Raw genomic sequence first — 24,929 nt, forward strand, 5'->3', positions numbered from 1 at the left:
TTTAGGAGAAACACGGTAGAACGGGGCATAGCAATTACTGCACAAGTGTGATACAGTGATCCATGTTGCTGTCATGAGCCAACTCTGCATATTGCACTTATACCATATTCTAGGGCGGTAATAGTCTGGTGACGGCAGCTACTGCTATACGCTATGTGCCATAGCAAAAAGGTGGCCACAACAGAGCAATGTACGCTGGCATCATCTAGAATCTGTATCCATTATAACAAGATTGTAACAGCCAGGCAAGGCAGGTGGCTCACTGAAAATTACAAAACCTGCTACAGTTCTAGAGCAGAGGGTAACCAACTCGGTATCCTCAATATGCTGTTGGACTCCTAACTCCCATCGTCCCTGATCACTGGCCATGCTGCTAGGGCTGACGGGAGATGGGAGTCTAATAATATCTGGAGAGCATCTCACTGGCTACAGTGCTTTCATTGACATTGCAGCTATGATTACTTATAATTAAAGGCATTGATGAATCTTTTCACAGCATAACCCTTATTAATTCTCCCTAGCTTGTCTGTCCTGCAGTACACATTCATAGGAAAATTTCAATATTTTCACCTATTGTGATCTATTAACTATACACACATAGTAAAATAAGTTTAGGAGACTTTGATTAGTGTCAACCTTTCTTGTGAATCCAATGAAATCTGTCTTAATTTCAGAACAGTAAAACCCAAATGGATCTAAGTGGATAAATATTAGCACCAATACGTCCAAGGAGTCATATGGCCATTTATTATTTTTAAAAGAATATTAAGACTGAAACAATATATTTACTTTTACAATATGAAAATTCTGTAGGACTTCCTGACACATTACATTATAGGATACAGTGCTTCACATATGCTGTGGAAGCCTCAGCATATTATACCACTTTGCATAGTTCTAATACATGATTGTGCAGGAGTGAGGTACACGTAGTCTCGCAGTCTTACGACTTAATGCTCTTCCATTAGAACCACTAAAAGATGCGTTTCAAGTATGTGAGTGCTCAAAGAGTGAAATGCTTTTAAAGTCTGACAACTGCACACTCCTGAACATTCATATATTAAGTAACCAAGTGACACAATATTGCAATACAATACCCTTACTGTAATATGTAAATAAGTCCTTTAGAACAAATGCTTGCTGAGTCCATGCATTTTATTTACAATAAACTCTTTTGAAACAGCTTCCTTTACTGTAATATACAGTATTTCTTTGTCCTGTTGGATGACTTTGCTCTTCAGTTTTTGCCAACAGGATAACTTCTCCAACCCCCTTATATGGCTCAGTTGAACGTTCCATTTTCTATGCAGTGACTATTAACCCTAGTACCTTAACACCACTAAGATCAGCCAATCAATGACTGAATAACACAGTGTTTTCAGGGCAGCACGAAGTTCACCAAAACAGAAGGTACTTCCGACATATTTCAAAGCAGTCCAGAAACAATTCAGCAGTTACCTACAACTTTAGGTAACAAAGTTACAAACTCATTTGCGATTTCCAACATTACCCAACAATTGCCTGGAACATGGAGAAAGCAATTACTGTATGAAAAAGACTCTGTCATGTTATTTCTTCCATTTTTTCTTCAGTCTCCTTTGGGCACATGGGCTTCCTAGCTTTGAACTTGTTAGGTCATGCCACTGTTAGGTATTGATGATAGAACAGCCCAAAAAGGCTTGTGGAAAAGAGACAAGCAGCAATCCACCAAGTGAGAAAGGACAGAAGTCCTCTGAATAAGAGTGGAGTGAAAATGTTCTTCAGGCTAGCCAGTGCCATTGTTAGCTGTATTACAGTTACCTTCACCTTTCCATCATCAGATGAAGATTCAGAGTTTACTGAATTGCTCAGTGGACTTCTCTCCACTGGTAAATCTGAAGTAACTTCTGGATAAATGCCCCAGGAATAGTTACCTACAGGAGGAAAGTAAGACAGATGTTAAGGGTTATAGTCTCTCTGATCATTTTTAATCATATGTCCATAAGCAAGGATACAACTAGTGCTCATGGTGCAAAGAGCTGAACCAGTTTCTAGAAGGTAATAAAATGGAAGCCACCTGAATCCCAAGATGCACGATGCAGCTTTGCTCAGTACAAACTTAATTTCCTTTTTTTCGTGCCTTCAGCAACAGATGAAGCAGGAATTTGCACATCTCCCCTGCAGCCAAATGTGCAAGCTTCAAAATCACCAGTTATACTTGCTTCTTGCATGCACTGATTCAGAAATTAAGAATACATGACTTGGGAAGGAGAAAACTACTGCACCAGCTGCCCATCTAATATGAAGCCATGTTCAAGGTCCTTCTTTTAATTTACAAAATCCTGAACAACCTAGGTCCAGGGTACCTCAAGGGGACTGCCTAAACCCCTATATCCCAGCTCAATGACTGAGATCATCTGCAGGAATGTTGTTGGTTGTTCCTTGAGCTGGAAAGGCTCATTTGACAACAAGAAAAAACCAAGCCTTCAGTGTCATCAACTCATTATTGTGCAACACTCTGCCAATAGAAGCGCCTTGTTTCAACTTTTAAACGCCTGCTGAAAACCTTTCTATTCAGGCAATTAAGAACTCCGTAATAGTTAACTGATTTCTGATTTTAACTTTTTAGTACAGTTTTTAGTGTATGGTTTTATACACTAAAATTCCTTCCAGTGGCACCTTAGAGACCAACTAAGTTTGTTATTGGTATGAGCTTTCGTGTACATGCACACTTCTTCAGATACGTGCATGCACACGAAAGCTCATACCAATAACAAACTTAGTTGGTCTCTAAGGTGCTACTGGAAGAATTTTTTTTAATTTTGTTTTGGCTACAGCAGACCAACACGGCTTCCTACCTGTAACTAGTTTTATATACTATTACTGTAAACCACTCTGATATCTTTTATGAATAGTGACATAAAAATATTTTAAATAAGAAAGAACTTGTATCTCTAAGAACAGATTTATACCTTCTAGCAAGAACAGCACTTATTGGTGGGAGGCAGCGGGAGTGCAATATGCCCAAGCATATTTTGAATCTCATGTACAGAAAGCACAAATACATGTGTGCCCTTCACAAAAATATAACTATTCTACAGTTTTATGCAAAACCACTGATACATTCAGTTCTTCAGCTGTTTTTGAGCAAGAACTGCGCTAATTGCAAGCTTTCTTATATATGCACATCTTTGCCAGCCGTTCCTGGATTTGCAACAGAGATAAAAGCTACGTACACAGAAGCATGCAGGAATGCTCGTCATGCAGTTGTGCCTCAACGTCTTGGCTTGCCATTTCTTCCCACAATACTTAAGAAAATAATACCGTTTTAGAAAACAGCATTACTTAGCAAATTCTTTTCTTTATTGCATACATCTTACCTAAAGTTTTCAGCAGCAGAGTCATGTGAAGCAGCATAACCAGAGGCGCCACATACTGAAGTGCAATTATACAAAGGTAATAAAACACTCTGGCCACCTAAGTTAACAAAAATATCAAATAACTCAGTGCACAAGCCAATGCAGTATGACTATCATATAGCAAGCAATTAAGCACAGTTGCTGGTATTAACAAATAGTTTAGAAGCAGTTCATTTTGTACAATTTATCTGTCATGTAACAGAAAAACCTTCTGGACAGTTTACAAGAAAGAATGCAGTAACAAAATCACAAGCTGAAATCTAAAGCATACATAGTATCAGAATAGAGTAAAAGACTAAATCACAACGCTGAACAGAACAATCGGAAAACCCATGCAATTTTAATAGTGATCCCTTTGAAATCTGTTTGCTATTTCTGTCCTAAACACTCCCCAAAAGCAAGTATATAGTTTACATTAGGAATATATTTACCATTTATGTACTTGTCTGGTGAAAGTAGTATTACCCCTTGAAAATCAAAGGGACTTCCACTACCATAGCAGTAAACTATTTCTCCAAGGCAAAAAAACCATAGATCGGTTGACTGCAACTTTCATTGTCTTTTAGCCTTCAATCAAAACAGCCATTTTCATTGATAACCACTGTTTCCCTCCTACAATGTCATGAATTGCTCTATCCACTAACCATTAGAATTGCAGCAATATCCTTCAGAACTAATGAAAAGTAAGAAGTGATTATTGCCAGAAAATATTAGGATTTAATGTCCCTAAAGTCACAGTACCATCATTCTAGATAACATTTCAGGTTGACTATAAAGACAATATGGGACAGTACTGTATTCATAAATTTAAATATATCTAATATATATTGAGTCTAAATATATCATTGGTTAGTTCATTTGTTTTATACACACTATTATAGCTTCAGGCGGGCTTACCATTTTCTGTAGTTCAACTGTACTTATTCTGCCAACTTCCTTTTTCATTTGATCCACACATTTCTGTGCTAAATTAAGATAGGCTTGGAGATGACTACGCATCATGGCTAACCTCAAAGCACACAGGAGAATTATAATCCACAACCTGAGAGTATCAAATGTTGCTTCTGACATTCTGTAGATTAGAGAAAAAGGAATGCAGTGATTTTCCAAAAGACACCCTACACTGTACTAAGCACATATTCTCCATTTTGTACAAGACTGCTGGAGTGTTGAAAGAAACAATTCCACTACAGAGTGAAACCATACTGTGCGGTATTCAAATATCAATGGAATATACAGAGATGTTGATGGTCACAAAAACCTTTAGGAGAAGGAGTGTAGAAAATCTCTTATTACTACTACTTTATAGTTAGCATTCCTATCAGAGCTTTTTAGCTACTGGGTGCAATATGTACTCAAGTAAATAAATGAGTCTTGGCCCATTTGTCTTTCTTCTCCCATGTCAAAAGAGAAGAACAAAAATATGTTCGGCGTATTTTTACAGGCAGTAGGATGCAACAGAAGAGAATACTGACTTTTTAATTTATGCAGTTTACTGGACAGAGTATTTGGTCTTTTTACTGCTTTGGGCTTTGTATTGCAGTCTCATTCTCATTCTATCTCACACCGCAGTTCTATTAAATGTCAAGCAATTACAAGAAATCTTCCAAATTGTTCTGTATGCTGTTCATGCTAAAAAAAATCCTATCCCAAGCCCAGAACTCATTTCATTGTTACAGAGAGTTAGACAAGCTAGAAGATGGTGCCATTTATGCTCACAAGCAAGTTGTTATTATTAAACACGTCTTCCCCACCTCCCAGTGACAGTTATGAAATTAAATATAAACATTTTTATGAAGTGGCAAAGCAAGATTTGCTTGAAGGAGCCAGGAGGACAGGCACCAAATATAGACCCTTGCCATCTGTATTTACCAAAGAATTCAGAGCAGATGTGTAAGAACATTGCATGTTAAAATATAACATTTTTTGTGCATGCAGTGGTTATAGCTAACTTTCAGAAGCTTCTCCCTAATGCCTAAAGATCAATAGATCCTTTGTATTACAGTTTCTCAGTGATTTAAATAACAAACTGCCTCCTTTTGCAGTTATAGCCAAATAGGGAATATAGTGGTATTAATAGTTGAGATCTCTGTAGACCAAGGAGTAGGTTCTGTTGATAATATTAACCAGTGCCTTTTCTTGATTCCAGTGTGCACCTTTCTCTATGTTACGACCATCAAAGTTAAACCATTAGAAGAGAATGAATAACAAGCTACTGTAAAATATGTTATATTCCTTGGTACTAAGAAAGAACAAAATTCCAAGGATTAAAGCTGGGACAATTGTTAAGTTGTCCTCTTTCCACTCAATATAGCTATAATGGTTTAGAAAGTAAAAAGAAAGATAAAAGGACCCCTGGATGGTTACGTCCATCGAATTTGACTATGGAGTGCGGCACTTATCTCTGCTTTCAGGCTGAGGCAGCCGGCATTTGTCTGCAGACAGCTTTTCCAGGTCATGTGGCCAGCATTACTAAACAGCTTCTGGACACCGTGACAAGTGCCAGAGTGCATGGAAATGCTGTTTACCATCATGCTGCAGTGGCACCTATTTATCTACTCATGCTGGTATGCTTTCGAACTGCTAGGTTGGCAGGAGCTGTAACAAAGCAATAGGAGCTCACCTCGTCGCAGAGATACGAACTGCCGACCTTACAATCAGCAAGCCCAAGAGGCTCAGTGGTTTAGACCAAAGCATCACCCACATCCCTCTGCAAAGTGGTACATGCATGGTAAGATTTTACAAGGTAGATTTTCAAGAGCAACTTACAAAGGCACATTCTCTTTTCCCAATGGGGGATTCATTATATAGTCCTTGGTAATGGGTTTTACCCACAATAAGACCATCAGGAGGGGTGCCAGGAAGTTTATATGCAGCAGAGTTCTGAAAGTTAAATAGAGAAACAAAATTAATGCACCGTAATAACTGTGTTTTCAAACTGCTGTGTTGAAAATAAAGTAAAATACATAAAAAACTAGCTCATAATCCTTTTGATACATTTGTTTTATCTGCTAGGATGGTGGTTTTCAAAATGTCACTGAAAATGCTGGAGCTCCTGTATTTAATCCTGGGCAAGGTTGTTGGTTTGTTTTTGTTTTTGTATTTATTATGTATTTTGTGTGTGTGTGTGTGGGGGGGGTAATCTTGTATTTTTATGTTGTGAACCGCCCTGAGATCTACAGATGGAGGGCAGTATTTAATTTAATAAATCATCATCATCATTTCTTCAGAAAGAAGACCCATAATGGCTCTAGCTTGCTTGCCACTACCAAATTTTCAATTTAGATTATATTGTAAGATTCACTATACAGTTGCACAGTGCAACAGTGAAGCTTAATAAGTCTCGATAGCACTGAACATGAGTTAGCTATGTGACCAGGAATGCCCCACACTCTCTGGTAGGCTCAATGGGGTTTGGGGTTCCAGAACAGATATTTCAGTCTATTACACTGACAATCAAGCTAAGTGTAGGGAATTCCAATGAATGCACAGCTTCACCCCTAATCCATACACCAAACCTTAATGAACCAACATATACTAGTTATTCTAAAGTAGCACATTTGTTGATTAGACAGTAGAGAAGGAAACTTTGAAACAGATAAACTGTTTAGTTAGCAAACAACATTTCTGCAATTTGAAAGCACTAAGGCAATGCAGGTAGAAAGAGGTAGCTGGTATGAAACTAATGTTTTCCCTTGGGTTTTTCTGCTTGTGAATAGGGCCCAACAGAAGGCAGCAGATCAAGTATAATTTATGGGCATCATCTTTTTCGGTGCCTTTTCTATGAGCATATCCAATGATCAAGTCGTCTGAGGATCCTTCACAGTGGCATAATGTCCCTAAACTACATCCCAGGCTGACCCGCCACTGCAACCTATCTCTGGTTTAGCCACAGGACTAAATGTCTCTTAATCCTCTTATAGGGGTTTCCAACAGTGCTTCTCCATCATTCGCAGCTTGTTCAGAATGCAGCAGCAAGGTTGCTTACAGGCACAGGCAACCATGAAGTTATTATTCCTGTCCAGCATTCTTGAACATTCCTGGGGTCTCAGACATCAGACACAATTTGGAGCTGCCACCGCTGTGCCTTAAGACAGCATGGGCCACTTCACCTGCACTATGCCAGGTTCCTCACCGAATAAATGTGCTCTATTCAGATATTCAACTGTTCCGGGTATTCACCTTTAAGACTTCTGAACACAAGTCTCGTTTTCCTCCTCTCCTCACCCCTGCCTTTTCTTCTTTTAAAATGTTTAATAGATGGTTTAGCCATATTGTCATTAGGAAAATAGGAAGTTGCCAAGCTCTGCATGGAGATGCATGAGATTGAATCCGAAACCTTCTGCATGCAGAACAATTGCTACAACCTTCTTTGACTTTTCCGTCCCTTCCTTGACTTTTATTGTACCCTGAAAACTGGTTATGAATTGGCATTTCAGCTAAGGAAAAAGTGATGCCCAAATATTCCCACTGGCAGATTTAAGCAAAATTCTACATGATGTGGCTTACTGGGTGATTTTTTCAGTTGATAAACTCAAAGCATCCAGATGCATCTGAGCCAATCTCAATCCAGGGAATGTCAAAAAAGCACCAATAAACGAACAAAGGATAGCCAAGAACAATTTGAAGGTTAGTTTAGAAACAGGACCCCTAAGAAAAAAGGGGGGAAAGGGAAACAATGGTCAACTTTTCCAACAGTTTAAGGACATGGTATATATTCTGCTCTTACATACCTCATGATGACAAAGGAAAACAAAAAAGCAAACAAAAGCCATATTTTCCTTCCAACTGTTAAGAAATACTTATTACTTAAAATCAGAAATATTAAACCAATCTACTCTTGCAGGATGCATAATAGTAAAAAAAGTGTCTTCTGAGATATCAAGTCATTTATGCAAAAGTTCTTTTGGTACTTGTTGCCCAATAATGGGTTGTTCGTTGTTTTTTACAGGAGAGGAATAGCAGGTGCATGTGTGCATCTCTGTGTGTCAACATCAATGCATCAGTAGTAGGGAACCTCTAGCCCATGGGTCAAATTAGGTCTGCCAGATCTTCCAATTTGTCCTGCCAGGCCATTTTGACCAAACCATACCTATACACAACCTCATATGAGATACAAGTAAAGATGCAACTGGGCCAAAAGTAGGCCTGCATTGTGTTTTGCAAGCTTCAACAATCAACCAGTGTCAGGGCTTGCAGAGTGCTGTATATAGTGTTTTGCAAGCCCCACTGTAGATAAAATAGGTCACCTGACATTTGATGCTTGATGGGTGTTTGGGGAGGGGAAGATAAGGCTCTAGCCTGTCCACCAGATCCAGTTGCCCACTCTTGCTATACAGTATACTAAATAAAAACTCTTTCTCCATCTGTGGATACTTATGTAGGCAACATGATGAATCACACCCAGAAGAGAGAGGTAAGAGGAGCAAGTCTGGGGAAAACCCCAGGTTTACAAAAGTACCCCAAAAATCTGTGTGCACTTGGGCAGGGGAAGAACACCAAAAACATGATCGGTGAGGACTGAGCATGCTCAGTGGGAACAGAGTGGAATGGAAGAGGGGGTGGAACGGAATATCCTATAAGAGGGCAAGGCTTGCATTCTGAATAGGAACTCTCTACAATGCAATACTTTTGTTGAAGGTCCCGCTTGTGTTTCATACATAAGAGAGAGAGTGAGCTCAGTTGGTAGAGCATGAGACTCTTAATCTCAGGCTACTGGGCAGAAGTTCCCTGCATAGCAGGGGGTTGGACTAATTGGACTTGTGGTCCCTTCCGACACATCATTTCTATGATTATTTTATGTGTATAATATCACACACCCTTCAAATCATGATACTGATGCTGCAGCCTACCCTTTACTGCTAGCAACTTTTAAAGAATCTGTTACATCTGTGGAAGAACAAATTGGGAGGTTTCACCTGCTGATTATCAGAATTAAGTTTCTGACCACTGCAGTGGTCAGAAATAGTTGAATATTGCTTTGGCTCAATGGCCAGGCCAACAAGACTCAAGAAGACAAGAGTTCCAATACAAGAAGAAATTTCAGCAAGTGCAGCTGGTTATGCTAGAAGAGTGCAACCAAACTCAACTATTAAAAAGAGGACAGGAGCCCTGTTCTCACTTGCATTTCATCACCTTTCCTCTAAAAGTGTGGAGTTGCAAATTATGAACTCCCATTTCGAAGACATTTGATTCATAGGCGTTTGCAGTTTGCACAAATTCAAAAGGAGTAACTGAAAAATAGAAAGCGTGGTCTGGTACATCGGGAATGTGGCATTCAGGAATATGAGGTCCTACTGCAACAGGACCCATATCATGAAAGTCCACTGGAACCTTTACTTTCTGTCAAGAGCAGCTCTCATGTGCCGCATCATAAGCTGTACCCAACAGTTTCAGAAGCAGTTTATACAAAGAATTACTGTCATGAACAGAATGTGAAAGGCCTTGTAGAATTTGAAACCCTTGTCCTGTGTGCTCCTGTGAATTAAGAACCTTAATACAAACAAAATTCAACTAAAAGGAAAGCATGGATAACATTACAATGGGTTGTATTCAATTAGCCTTTAGTCAAATGAATGCCCTAAATTAATCATAGCCATTAATTTCAGGGGGTCCTTTCTGAGTAAAAGTTAGTTGAACAGAACCAACTACATATTTCTACATAGCTCTACATAGCTGTTCATTATACTTACTGGGATTCCAAGCCTTGCTTTTCAAAAAACTGCACAGCACTTTCTGAAAAATTTGAGAAGCCTGCATGTGGAAAATTTTGCACAAGGTGAAACACAGAATCTCAAAACACTAGCAACACAAAACATTTTAGAGGTGATTTTCAAATGTTAGCCAGGTTTTTCTTCATTCGCCAGTCAGAATGCTCTAATTCAATTACCGGTATGAACAGGCAAGGCCTTGGAAAATATCTCTCAGCTATTTGTATGTTCTCATAAGGGTGAACAGACTGTGTCTTCTTTTTAAGAGTGCAATCTATATCACCTGAAGTCAACAGTGTTGATCTTAATGGGCCTAAATTACAATCTAAGAGCATAACCAATTTCTACAAGAGGTACTTCAGGCAACTGCAGTAATGGGGAAAGAGTTGAAGAAATGAAAACAAGCTAAGGTTAGAAGTAGGCAAAACAGTAGTAAATGTTTTGAGAAAGAATCTGTTTGTAAAACACACACTGGGCTGAACTTTCTTAGAGCTTTTGGCTCCTCCAAGGTCAGTATATGGTGTGCTGTGTGCTGTGATGTGGAGGTGCAGAACAGAAAAAGTGCTGAAAATTTTGTGGAACCACTTTCTATGAGAGATCTTGTACACAGAAGGTATTTCCACCTGATTTTACATTATCCCCCTCCTGTTCCACATCCTACCCCATTTGGCAGGGCCCAAGGGTTGGGGGGGGGGACGGGACTTGGGGATTGCCATATCAAAAAGTCGCCTTCCACTGGTCTCCTTGACAAAGACCTTTCAATTCCAGCATGTATTTACAAGAAGTTGTATTATGCCCACTTTATTATTTCCCTGTGTTTATTATTGTTTTAAACATCAAATTATTTGATCGGTGATTTGTTTTATGGACTGCTCTGTAAATCGTTTTGTGACCCGTGGTGAACAGCAGTCTATAAATTTTGAAACTAGATAAATATTGTATAAACATTTCTCTGGATCCAACTAAATGATATGAATGTTGCCCAAACACAATGTTTCAAGGTCTTACCTGATTCGAGTCCAAATTCTAGATAATTTTCTGTTACTATCAGAATGGTCATGGCTTTGACAAAGAAAAAGAAGCCAAAGGTTACGCAGACAGATCGCTCACCTCCCTCTTCTACTTTGAAGTAGTGTGCAGTTAATGAAAACAATATTTTGCTACATAAGAATAGTTAAGGAAAAAACAGTTTTGCACAACCTTTAGACGAGCCAAAAATTAGCTTACGATGAAAATTATATGGAGAAAGCACAGCTGAGTGGATTTGTTTAAACACAGTGCTGTCAACGCATACTAAACTTATTACAAAAAAAATCAGACAACTAGTTCCATATGCCCAAAGGGAATTTGGTTTATGTTTCATCATCAGCAGGCAGCTCCAATATGCCACATGGTCCCCTCCTCTTCAAACAGAGGCAAATTCAACCGAAAGAAGTTTATGATATAGAATGGGGGAGGGTTGGTGATCAAAGTAAAAATAAAATAAAACCCTACCACATAGCGCACCTAGCTGCTCAGATCCTGGTTTGTATCTAATTGCGTATTTCTCTCTGCTGATGGAAGGCAGCTTAATTCAGCAGAATTTTCCATTGGCGGAAAGGTTTGTGAAGGGAGGGGCATCCCCTGTGTGACTCCCGGTTTTCCTAAGGGTCTCTAAACTCCCTGGAGTAGATTGGGTGGTGCAGAGGTGATAAATTAAAACCAATTCCCCCTCTTACCACTAATGGAAGGCACTTTCGAAACAAGCCTCCCATCACCAAAGAGACACAATTAGATAAAACTTCCAGTTTATCTGTTAAAGAGATGCATTTAAAGAGAGCTAACAGCAAGGATTTATTCAGTATAAAAGGAGTTGAAGTTAACAAAGTTTGATCTTTCTCACTACACCCAAAACCAACAATTCTGTAGAAACCAAATAAGCTTTTTGTACAGTTGAATATTAATTTCACTTATTTTAAAGGAAGCTGGAATTAAATTGAGATATTAGGATATTAAAGCTTACAGCCTTTCTGATCAGAAACTCCAGAATTTAACAGATTTTATGCAGAAGTTGAACACAAAGCGTGACTTGATAACATGATCACACAATCATTTCTCCTCTATTAATCAGACTATCATCAATTTCCAAAAGACTTTAAAATAGTTTAAATAACATACTGAGTTTTCATTAAAAAAAAGAAAAACAAGAAGACAATACTGTTAGTCAATTAATGCAGACATACTGCTATTGAAGCAACACTTTTAAGAGCACGAACATGCACTTATTAACTGTATCAATCCATACTGATTCTTACTATAATGTACATCAGAATTTGGATGTACATACACTCTATGGCCTGGGGATTCATTAGTCAACAATGCTCAAAACAGATTTCAGTATGCATACTTAAGAATGTCACCTCCTATTGGGCATTTATTTGATTCGTAGCGTAGAGAGGTAAATATTATTTTAGCCATGAACTACACTGATTAAACTGCTATCCACGTACCAGGAACACTGCTAATATTTTGTTTCATTTGACTTTATCAGCTCAAGAGACACCAACATCTTGCACTGAACTCTGCCTCCTCTGCTTCAACCAGTTTAGACTCATTATGAAGCTTCTCTTCAGAAAGCTGTTTGACCAGCACTTGCTACATAAGCAGCAATTGTCTGTTTTCTTAATTATGCGACAATGTACAGAAGCAGTAGAAGTTGACCAGATTGGAATACAAAGAAGACTGCCACATACTACTGGAGTCACCACCTTTTAAGCACTGTCTAATTCTTCATAATTTTTTGCCCATATATCCATCTGGGTTTTTTTTTGGGTGGGTAAGTTATGGTTGAGAAGACAGATTTCAGCAAAAAGAGATGCAAGCTAGTGCACAAAACTCTTCAATGGAGATCTCATTCCATATAATATGAGAGGTTGTGAGTGTGGGTGGGTGTAGCCAGCATAGAATCATAGAGTTGGAAGGGACTCTGAGGATCATCTAATCCACCCCCCTGCAATGCAAGATATGCAGATCTTTATGGGGATCGAACCTGCAACTTTGGCATTATCAGCACCACATTCTAACCAACTGAGCTATCCAGTAGATAATGCAGTGCTATCCTTTTTCAAAGTCAGCAACTGTCTTAAGTTAAAGCATATCTAAAGCTTCAAGAGAATGCAAAATAATAGTTTTTAGGGCAATCTATGCAACTAAGAGATAGCAATCAGCAATTTAACTTTTTTTTATTCCCTACCCTAAATACTGCAGTATTTTTGCAGGGTCTCCTCTTTGACAGCAAGCCTGCAGATAAGCAGAGGCTGGCACATGCTGAGATCTTTTTACAAAGGAGAGAAAAAGAGCTATATATAGATTGTTGCTGGTGGTACTCTTCTACAATAGCAGTCTGCACACAAGTGCTCCTTTTAGTATATGTTATTCATAACTATGACTTCTGCTGCATGCTGTGCAATATAGGCAACTGTAGGCAGAAGCCCTAATTTTGTTGCAGTCCAATTATTTAGTACAAGTTTGTATTTAGAGTCTAACAAAATGTTACAATTTTGGGTATCTCCCTATGCAAATAATTACAAAATCTAGGCTAAGATTTTACAGCCATGCCCTTGAAAGAGTTCATAAATAGGACAGTTTTATAGTGCATTGTTTAGTTAACGTATTTTACAATAAAGACATTAAAACAAGAATCTTGCAGAAAATCTGATCCCTAAAACTGGAAATAAGATTTATTCTACTTATGTCAGCAAACAAATCATAAAAGACTATTTATCAATACCTGAGCAGCAATGTCAATCACTAGCACTAGACCGGGGGGGGGGGACACACACATTAGAAAGCAAGGGTATTTACTAAGCCTTCTTACAAATCTTATCACTGTAAACAGAAGCCAGCCCGACAAAGAATGCTGTGTAGACCTAAAACATACAAAGTCATTTTTAAAGCCTAAAATATCAAGAACAAGATGGAGCGGGGAGGCTTGGCATGAGGCTCAACAACTTATTTGCAACTTACACTGTCTCAGCAAAATATAGGCAGGCCGTGCAAGACTGTTTCAGCATTCTTTAAACACCTCTTTGGTACTATCCAGTCACCATTGCCAAGACCATCAAGCAGAAGCTTGCCATTACTGCACAGTGCTGTGCGTGTCTTGTGGATGCTGGCTATGCTTCTGGACAAAGAAAAAATCTTTCATACAGAATAATGCACTATGTAATAATGAATTATGCATGCTTTAGATGAACACTACCATAAGACTTCCTATGATTCAATTAAAAGCAACAAATTATCTCCTGCGTGTTTCACAGAACATTAGATCTTCTTTTAAGGAGTCATACAGAACAGTTGTGACACTGTAAAAGGATACATTGCAAAAGCCAGAACAAGCAGACACCAGACTATACTGATATTCATTTCTTGTGAGGGCTTCACCCAGCTGTAGTAGGCTTCAGTAACCAAATATACCACTGTAGCCGCAACTGTGAAGTCCACCAGCCACTGATATTCAGGAAAATAATGCAAGGCTGAAATATAAACGGTTACTTAGTAACTGAAATACAAGCAGAAAATATTTTTAGCACCTGTGGTTCCTAGAGTTTCAAATACACCCAGGATATCCATACATGAACTGCAATTATCAACCTTTCATTGTTGTTTTCTTAAAAATACAAAAATAAAAAACCAACCATAACTTTCAACTATAATTAGATTATTAGAAGACCAATCACAAAATGCGGAAAATAGCTAGAATATCTAGATACACCAAATAGAAGGCATAAGCTTTCTGGCAAGGAGGATATTGCTCCTTGAATCCAGTTCAAATGGATTCACGGCTTTATTATACCTAGCTACACTACTGCTCCATCCAGTCTCATACAGTCCGTTCTGAATAGCAATGGCTTGCCAGGATGTTCCCCAGCTCTGCTACCACAGGCGTTTTATCTGACGATGCCATGGATTGATCAGGATTGCATTCATGCAAAGTGTGTGTTCTACCTGTCATCAAATACATATCTCTATGAGAACTACCATGACTAGTTTGTTATCAGTATTGTCTTGGGACAGCTTAAAAGCTTTAAGTTTAGCCTACAATGTATAGCGGGTCTTCTCTCTCTAAAATAATGCTGAAAGTCCTCCTCCAACATGCACTGATGCTCAAAGTGAAGTAAATCTTTCCAGTGTAAAACTTAAAATAGCTGCCTCCCTTCATGATCTATTTGAAACTGGCTATAAAACAAATATTGGGTGTTACATGGAATTAATTTCTCAACTTACACAATTTACTATGCAAAGTTAGGGACAGCTATAATTAACTTACCCTTCACCTCCAAAGTTCTCCAATTAATATTGCAAGTCATTGTTTAGAAACTAGATGCTTTTAAAACAGAGGCCAGATTTGAAATTCAAAAAGAGGCTAATTTGCACCACTGAAAATGTTTGTTCTGCAAGTAAGTACCTGAACAAAACTGGAATTGAGAATTATGTAGCTCTCTTTGGACAACACCATACATTTAGGATTAAAGAATACACAATTGTGACACCATGCAGCTTATAATGGTCTCAGACCCTTACCTAATGCATCTATTTCAGTAATAGACTTTGTTTCCAGATGAAGATCAATGTCTTTAGGAATGGTTAGCGGTTTGTTTTCAATATGACCATTATATTTCCTGTAAAGAAAGACACATCATAAAAACCATTCCATATGCTGAGCGCCATCAAAGTTACCAGGTCTCTCTTTCTTTCTTTCTCTCTCCCTCTCTCTCTCTCTCTCTATATATATATATATATGATAGATAGAGAATGTGTGTGTGTGTGTCTGCACACACACACACACAACCACCACCACTCCTTCTGATTGAGCTGAAGAGTGGGACCTACTGCCATGTTCCACTCGCCAAATGATCAATCTGATGACGGCATGTGTGTGATTTATTTAGCATCAGGGTGCAGCCAAAGTTGGTGGGGTCGGAGGGAGTGAGAAAAATGGTTTGGATAAGGGCCACAAATGGAGAGTTAGCCACTCTACATTAAACCAACAAAATTTATAAGCCATACACAATATGAGGATATTGGTGAAGAGAAGGCAAATACCTTAGAGATTCTATACTATTCTATGTGTATTGGGGGACAGATGTGCACATCCATCCATCCAGTTTTCCATATGTAGAACAGTATTTTTCTTCATTTTCAAAGACTAATTAGAATAGCAAATGGCCACCCCCATTTTCTAGCTAGGAGACAGAGGTTGAAATAGTGATGGGCTCAAATTGCTTACTTACCTATCTTTCTTGCTTTTTCCTTTTTGTTGCTTCCCGGCAAGAATACGTAATTCTTCTTCTGTGGGATGCAGATACCATCGCAAGCTACCATATTTTTGAAGAAGCAGGTACCAACAAAAATACAGGTGTTTATCAGACTAAATATCAAAGAATTTGCTTTCTTGTCCATTCACAAAATTCCTGATTTCAAGCTGATGTTATCATATGTCACATAGGTAAAGGTAAAGGGACCCCTGACCATCAGGTCCAGTCGTGTCCGACTCTGGGGTTGCGGCGCTCATCTCGCTCTATAGGCCGAGGGAGCCGGCGTTTGTCCGCAGACAGCTTCCGGGTCATGTGGCCAGCATGACAAAGCTGCTTCTGGCTAACCAGAGCAGCACACGGAAACGCCGTTTATCTTCCCGCTGGAGCGGTCCCTATTTATCTACTTGCACTTTTGACGTGCTTTCGAACTGCTAGGTGGGCAGGAGCTAGGACCGAACAACAGGAGCTCACTCCGTCGCAGGGATTCGAACCGCCGACCTTCTGATCGGCAAGCCCTAGACTCTGTGGTTTAACCCACAGCGCCACCTGGGTCCTCTCATATGTCACATACTTCCTTACATATATGTTGCCCTGTAGTACATAGCCCCAGTTATCAGAACGAGCTTCCAAACTGGTGTCAGTTTTGTACATTGAGGTTTCAAAATAATATTTTACTATGTTACAGAAACGCACATAAGCTTCAAAGATATCAGTTTAAAAGTGCTGTGACTCAACTAATGAGGTTCAAAAATAGTTTTAAAAGCACACAGTGACTACCAAAAGCCTCTGGTGACTGGAGGTGGGGGGCAGAGCACGCACACTTTTCATTTCTGCCCAAACCCCACCTTTTTGCCATTTGCCTACATTTTCAACATTTTTATCCTTTCAAACAGCTTCTGAAACCAAAATCCCACATTCTAAGTGATTTGGTTATGAAGAGTTAAGAACAAAACAGAAAAGGGTTGTTGCTATGCAAAAATAACCACTGGCAACATGCAATATTTTCACTAAATGTCAGGACTTCCAATATTCCAAGACAGTCCCCATGAATACCCAGTAGCTGCTGTAAAAATCTCTATAGGAGTCCATGATGGACCAACAAAATGCTGTTGTTTTAACACCAAGCAAGGGTCAATGCAACTATATCATCCCCTCTGCCTGATTTGTGCTTCCACCTGTCCTCTCTAGTGAGATGTTTGAGCAGTTGTCTAGAACAAGCAGCTACTGACATTGAGTACCAGCTCCCACAATCCTTCCTTGCATTTCCCATCCAGGAAATCAATTCACCCCTTGTTGGAACAGATTTTTTTTTTTAAGGTGGATGGGAAAATCCCCCCTCCCTACTCTCTCACTATATATAAGGGTCTGGTGACTTCTGTTTCAGTGTATCTGAAGAAGTGTGCATGCACACGAAAGCTCATATCAAGAACAAAGTTAGTTGGTCTCTAAGGTGCTACTGGAAGGAATTTTTTTATTTTTTATTTTGTTTTGACTATGGCAGACCCACCTGTTTGAACTAGGTGCGGAATTATTTAATCAACATCTTTAACTGATTTCTTACTAAGGCAATTTAAAAAAATTAATTCTTGTTATCTGGAATTTCAGAACATTTATATCAGAATAGTTTGCAAGCTAGGGGATTGTGTTGCTAATACTTCACCCTTTTTTCAGAACCATCTGTTGACAAGACAACCCGCAAGGAAAAGAACACATCCAAATGGAAATTTATGACTAATCTTGAACTATTGTGATCCAGATCACTAATAAATGTATCACAAATAGTATACTTGCCCCTAACAGCATCTTGTTTTGTGAATAAACTATCCCACTTCTTTCTTTCATTTTCAACTTCATATTTCAACTATAGGAGGAACTGTATTTTATTACAAGCACTTAAGGAAGAAATATGTTGCCACGGGATTAAGAGGAACTTAGATGGAACAGAATAGTCTGCAACAAGAACCCTGCCAAGAGTTATGTTCATTAAGATACACAGTAGTATAACTAAGCATACCACGTATTACTCAATTTCATCTGAAGTTACAGTACAGTGATAAATCTCCAAATGACTTTAAAAGATTGAAAGTGACTATTCTACTGAAAGCCAAACTCTCAAGATCTGCACATCACTATGATTTGTTTCTAGGTAAACGCAAATGCATTACAGAATTGGACAATTACAACAACACCTTACAGTCTTATCAGTGGTATTATGGTATAAGCTTTCATGGGCTAGAACCCACTTTGTCAGACGTTCATTTTGCTGCCCTTATCTTACCTGCCACTACAAAGAAGCCACCGCGCCAGAGAGTAGTGAGGTATGATCTTCTGTATAATACTAGCCATCACCATGGTAACCACCAGCTGCACACCTATCACACCCTGTGGAGGAATAAGCCAATGTATGTTAACATGCAGGAACATTTTTTTATATTTCAAAGCCTACAGTTCTAAAATGAACCTTTATATACTGCAGGGTTGTTTTTGTAACTGTGAACTTATGACTGTTCATCCTAATCCCTCCATAAAAGCATTGATAAAGGATTCAGAAATATGGCTTTCTAGGAAAGAAAGCACACATCTAACTGTTTTTCTATTGTAGCACACTATTTCTGAAGATCAGATAAATTACATAACCACCAACATTACTTCTAAAAATGTGTTTTAAAGAAGGCAGGGAATGCTCAGTTCAAATTCTTAGGCTACCCTGCCTGGGCCAAGCTTGCAATTAGTCACTTGTCAGAAACAAGTCACAACTTCCAGACTTGGATCCATTCTCTCTTTTATCTTTAAAAACTGGTGATTTAGAGCTGATTCATAATACATGCAGAAGCCTGGATACACCTGTGCCTCCTATAGGAAACTCAAGAGAGTGACTGACCATTGCTCCTGGGCACACGACATGTCTGTTCTCCACATGTTTATTGTATTTATTACCATTTATGAATCACTTCCTATAAAATATTTCAAAGCAACTGAACTATAAAAATGACAATTTCAAAAATAAAACAATTTTGTAAATAAAGCTATTTCTAAAAAAAAAAAATTATGAAATGTTACATGCTACCATGCTGTTACACCTGCATATCCAGCCTGCAGCCTGAAATTAAAGAGGTTGCGAGTATAATACTTTCCAATGTGGTCTGTGCAACACTGTAGTGATGAATTTGCATAATTAGAATACATGTGGTAATTTCCATCACAAATTCTTATACCTATAAGCCTTTAGAAATCTATGTTGGGTGAATAAGAAGTAAAGATATGGAATAAGAAGTAAAACAAAGATAAAACCAGAGACTAAATATCTGGTGGGGAAACTCTTTCAGTCCAAGGGCTGAATTCAAAGATGGCCATCTCCCAGGGGCCACAGTGGGTGGAACCAGAAAGGCTCTCCAGCTAACAAAGGAAAGCACGCACACACAAAACGTTCCCCAAGCACCATCCCATATCGCACATCAGGTTCACATTCCAGTTCTCGCATTTACCAATGCAAGACAGAGAATGCACATCCCACCCCATCCACATAAAAGTTGCATCTCAATTCTAAAGACAGCAAAACAAAAACTTCCTGCACTTAGGCAGGAAGAACCAGATGCACAAATATAGGATGCGAGACACCTGGCTTACATGTGAAAAGGATCTAGGGGTCTTGGTGGACCACAAGCTTAACATGAGTCAACAGTGTGATGCAGCAGCAAAAAAAAAAAGCATTTATTTGGCAACCAACACTAGTCAAAAATTATTAGTTTAATGTGGCATTTGGAACCCATATTCAAGTTTCTGCATAGTGCAATAAAAAAAACTGCTGGGCATGCATAGTGCACCATCTGAGAGGCAGCAGACTAACATTTTACTTCACAGTGAGAGAAAACTGCCCAAGATGCTTTTAGCATCTTATATACCCATGCCTGCAATCCAGGTTTCCCAAAAATATTGGTAAAAAGGCTCACCATCACTTTATTACTTACCAAATACATTACTATTGCATAAATCTATAGCATACACTTTTCATCCCAGTGCATGGAGAAATAGTGACCATAATACAGTCAGATTATAAAAGGCCCCCAGGAAATAACTTAGTCAAGGGCAAGAAAATTGTGTGCACACAATTATGCCTAATATTTACTTTTGCTGCAGCACTTTGTTTTGAATAGAATTTAGCAGCTGCATTGTAACAATATCTAGAGGTCAGACAGTTTGGAACCACATTCTGATAAGGCATTGTGATAAGTGGTAAGCATAGAGCAGGCTTCCCCAAACTAAGGCCTGCGGGCCACATGCGGCCCGAGGGACTCAGTTTTCTGGCCCGCAGCGCCCCCCCACCCCCACTGCCCGCTCTTACCGGCACGATGCGGCTACCCACTTTTGGGTCGGCGGAGCGCCGGAAATAGCTTGTGCGCATGCGCAAGCATAATTTCCGGTGCACTTCCAGGTCTGCGGAGGCCTGTGCTCATGCGCACAAGCTATTTCCGGTGCTCCGCCAACCCAGAAGTGCGCTGGAAATAGCGTGTGGGTGCGCACTCCCCTGCCCTCTGCACAATCGCAGAGGAACCAGCCAGAGACCAGGTAAGTTTGGTGACTCCTGGCATAGAGCAACTGAAAAAACAGGTTAAATATGGAAGACGTGATCTAGGGGAGAAACAAGGTTAACAGAGAGGAAAATGTGTAAGGTGAAATACAGAGCACCACAGCAGTATTTCTCAGATTTTTATATTGCTCTTTAGAAATAACATGACTACAGGGCTGATTTGGGATGCTGCTTTTGAAACTCAGTTTCAAAACTGTTTGCAATGCAGCATTAGTAGTTTCTTTAAGTACTCTTGAGTTTAAGATTTCAGGGTTGATTCACACAGCTTCTCATCAAGGGTAGCCAACATGGTGCCCTTTAGATGTTCTTGGACTACAATTTCCATCAGCTCCAGCAAGCATAGACAATGGTCATGGGATGATGGGAGTAGTTCAGCAACATCTGGAGGGCACCACGTTGGCTATCCCTGCTCTACATGAAGCGGAGCACAAGAACAAGTCTCAGGCTTGCGTACATTCCCACTGTGCATACAAGGTCATGAAAAATCAACTCTCTATATACTCATATTCCATTCACGTGATCCATCCATCTCTTTTGCAGAGATTATGAATATAACACAAAGATACAGAGGAGGAGAGTCAATATTAGCCATACTCAGAATATACCCACTGAAATCAATGAAATTAAATGAGTCTATTGATTTCAATGAATCAACTCTGATTATGACTTAGTTAGGTCTCATATATGCATTAGATAGATACATTTGCAGGCAATATTTGTGTGTCAAGGTGAGTAAACAGGAGTATTCAGTGTTAAACTTTAGGAATGTTCTGCTTCTCTTCCTAATAATGAAGCGTGACAAGTCTACCCCACTCCCACTGCCCCTAAAAGGTAGAAAATGAAAATCTATTATATAAATTATATACAGATTTAACTCATAGTATGGGTAGCAACCAATGGCACTGTAGAGCTGGAAATCTGGGACCTGCATCTTTGCTCTGCTGAAATGCAATAGATCCTTAAGTCCAGGCTGAAAACAGAAACTAAACAGGTCCTAGCAGGATTCACTAGGTTCCAGTTGTACAAGGCTGCTTCCCACAGTCTAAATCAATGGAAGATAATAAGTAGTTCAGAAGACTGCTGCTTAGTGACCTAGTTTCTCAAACACCACTGGCTAAGAGGTTCTTAAAGTACGCTATAGCTCATGCAACATTTATCATGCCTACATTAAGAAGTTTTGCCCCTAAAGATAATATGTAGTATGAATTCCACAGCTCTTTCCAAAGTCTCAACAGCATGGGATTCTCTGTAGCCTGGCTCCTTCATACATTTCTTCTGTGGTTTCAGAAGCCTCGGGCCATGTGAAAGGGAGTTGAAAATATTGCTCCTTTCCATGCCAGGATCACCCCAGTTTCCCAACAGGGCAACACTAGCATGGAATGAGCCATGTTGAAATACAGGACCTGGTCTAAACAGCAAACTAGAAAAGAGAGGTGCAGCAGTGATTTTCAAACCATAAGGTTAACATAAGAAGAGAACCCCTTCCCTCCCAGTGGACATTCACTCAGCTGGTCACAATACTGTGTTTCAGGAAACATTCACCAGTGCTGGCCTAATATTAGAAGAATCCAGTTTATTGCAGGGTTTTACTCAAAAAGTACCAAAAAATACTTTTCAGTGGATATCTAATGTCTCAGTTCTCACTTTCAAGTTGACAACTGAAGGACAATAGACCTGAAATTACAATGAAGAACTCTAGAGCATAATGCATGTTTTTATTTGTTTTACATCCTGCTGCTTTGTTGATTTTTTTGTTTTGGATTTTTTTTTTTGCAATTTATTGAATGTTATTGTTTTTAATGCTGTAAAACAATTTTAAGCATACTATAAAAATAACAAATAAATAAATAATGACTTTCATCACTAGACTGGAAGCAATACCACATTCTTTTTCCAACAGCAGATAAATGGGTGCTTTTGGAAGGTCACAAGCAATGTGCTTAAGTGGTTGATAGCTGTCCTCTCCCAACAGTTGAGGCATCCAGTTTCAGTGGTATGGCAATTCCACTTAACTATATAACTAATAGTCTTTAATTAAAATACTTTTTTAAAAACCCTATATGACTAATAGTATTTAATGGGGCAATCTATCCCATATAGGCCTACACTTGGGTTCATTTTCCACTAATATTTTTAGGTGTACATGTAAAGTTTACATGGTGCAAATGTGGCAAATACGTTTGCAAAACACATATATTACACATCACACAAATACAGTTGGGAAAGAGCAGAGATTTCATAGGACACCATGACTCAGTGTATGCTTGGTGGCAAATCTAGGTAATGCAGTGTAAGAAGTGGTATTCAGGATGCTTTGAAACATATATATGAAGTTGATTTTTTTTTTCTTTTAAGTTTTACAGAAGGACTTGCAGGTCACTGAAACAACATAGGCTGACCACTCATTCAGCAGTGGTTGGGTCACTGAAATCTGGAATGCTTACTATCACAGGTGCCATCTGCAGACATACAACCCCAAATTGTACCAATACCACCAGTGCTCGTATATTTCCAAGTGAAATTATCAAGTATGGTACAAGGAGACAACTACCTTTCATCACAGAAACAGGTGAGGTGGAATTGCTATTTCAGCAGGTTTATATGCCCTTCTTATCCAGCCTAACAGCTTGTGTTTATATTTAAGAATAGCCATATTAAATGGATTAGACTCAGCCAAATCAGTTCTCAACAAGCAAATAAAACCCAACTATATTTTTTCATAGGGTATATATTAGAATAACTGGAAATCTGGATAAATTTGTAATTTCAGGTTGAATATAACCATTGAGTTGGTGATTTCTTTGTTTTCAGTGCGCACACACACTACGCATTCCATTGAGCTTGATCAATTGACTGTCCCTGAATCACAAATGAAGAGCAGGAACACCTCAACAGGAACAATGGCTTATCAGCATGCCTGGGGCCCTGTGGCTGGTCAAATGAAACTAGGCCTCACCCACCCCACCTAGAAAGTCCACCCACACTGGAAAAAGGAGAGCACATGTGGCCACACTTCCCCAAGTTAACCTAAGACGAGCCTACTAGATTAGCACAGTTGCCCCCATTTGGCCCAGCATCTTGTTCACAGTGGCCAAGCAGCTGCCTGTGGGAAGCCCACAAGCAGGACCTTCACCCCTGTGTTTGCCAGCAACTGGCATCCAAAAGCATTGCCCTGTGGAGGCAAGGGCATAGCCATCAGTAGCTATCGATAACTCCCTTCTCCACGAATTTGCTCGGTCCTCTTTTAAATTCAACCCAGTTGGTGGCCATCACTGCCCTCCTGTGAGGTTGCACACGGATATTTGAAAACAGGCAACCTCACATCCCTAAGTAAGCAGTTGGGCAGAAGATGGGCTGGCGTCCATAGGGTAGGGATTGTGGCAGTCCGCAGCATCTGAAGGCCCGGCCTTCGTTTCGGAACAGGGATGGGGAGCCTGTGGCCCTGCAGATGCTGCTGGGCTACTGTTCCCATCACCCCTAGTCACTGGCCATCCAGGGTGGCGCGGACAGAAGGTGGTGTTCAGCAACAACCGGAGGCCCACAGCTTCCCCACTCCCGACTTCTCCCCACACACAAACACCCCTATTCCGGCTTCAGCCCTCGCCCTCAAAAACAAGATTTGTCCCGAAAGCCCTAAAAGGGCAACAGGCTCTAGGGAGAACTTCAAACTCTCCCTGCCTCTCTTCTCCCCTCCGAGGTCTCACCCTCCGGAGACTCACCATGCTGCCCCTGTAGCCTCCGCCGCCGCCGCCTCGCGGGCTCTCCCCACACCCAGCTCATAAATCCTCCCCGCGCGAGCCGAGAAGCGCAGAATGCTCGCGGGGAGGCTCCGGTACCGCTCGGAACCCCTCTCGCCAGCTAACGCCGGTTTCTAATGCCCGGCTCACGCCTCCCAAAGCCTGCAGAGGTCACGCCGGGACCCAGGTGAACAAGGACC

General features: G+C 39.8%; 1 protein-coding gene across 2 annotated transcripts; it reads right to left on the reverse strand.

Annotated features, from left to right (window-relative positions):
- Window positions 1-724: 724 nt before the first annotated feature.
- On the reverse strand, window positions 725-24,929 carry TMEM161B (transmembrane protein 161B). 2 transcript variants are annotated; one of them, XM_033163916.1, is made up of 12 exons: window positions 24,712-24,929; window positions 18,683-18,786; window positions 16,381-16,464; window positions 15,671-15,768; window positions 14,466-14,622; window positions 11,117-11,268; window positions 10,091-10,151; window positions 7,908-8,048; window positions 6,168-6,281; window positions 4,296-4,470; window positions 3,360-3,456; window positions 725-1,913 (listed from the first exon to the last, which is right to left on the reverse strand). In XM_033163916.1, exons 1-12 carry the CDS (start codon window positions 24,712-24,714, stop codon window positions 1,636-1,638), a joined length of 1,464 nt encoding a protein of 487 aa, XP_033019807.1. In that variant the 5' UTR covers window positions 24,715-24,929; the 3' UTR covers window positions 725-1,635. The 2 variants fall into 2 exon arrangements, with proteins under 2 accessions (XP_033019807.1, XP_033019808.1); XM_033163917.1 differs by lacking the exons at window positions 15,671-15,768; window positions 16,381-16,464; window positions 18,683-18,786; window positions 24,712-24,929 and having other exon boundaries at window positions 11,117-11,272; window positions 14,466-14,587.

Source organism: Lacerta agilis, chromosome 11 (assembly GCF_009819535.1).
Source record: "Lacerta agilis isolate rLacAgi1 chromosome 11, rLacAgi1.pri, whole genome shotgun sequence".
NCBI lineage: Eukaryota > Metazoa > Chordata > Lepidosauria > Squamata > Lacertidae > Lacerta > Lacerta agilis.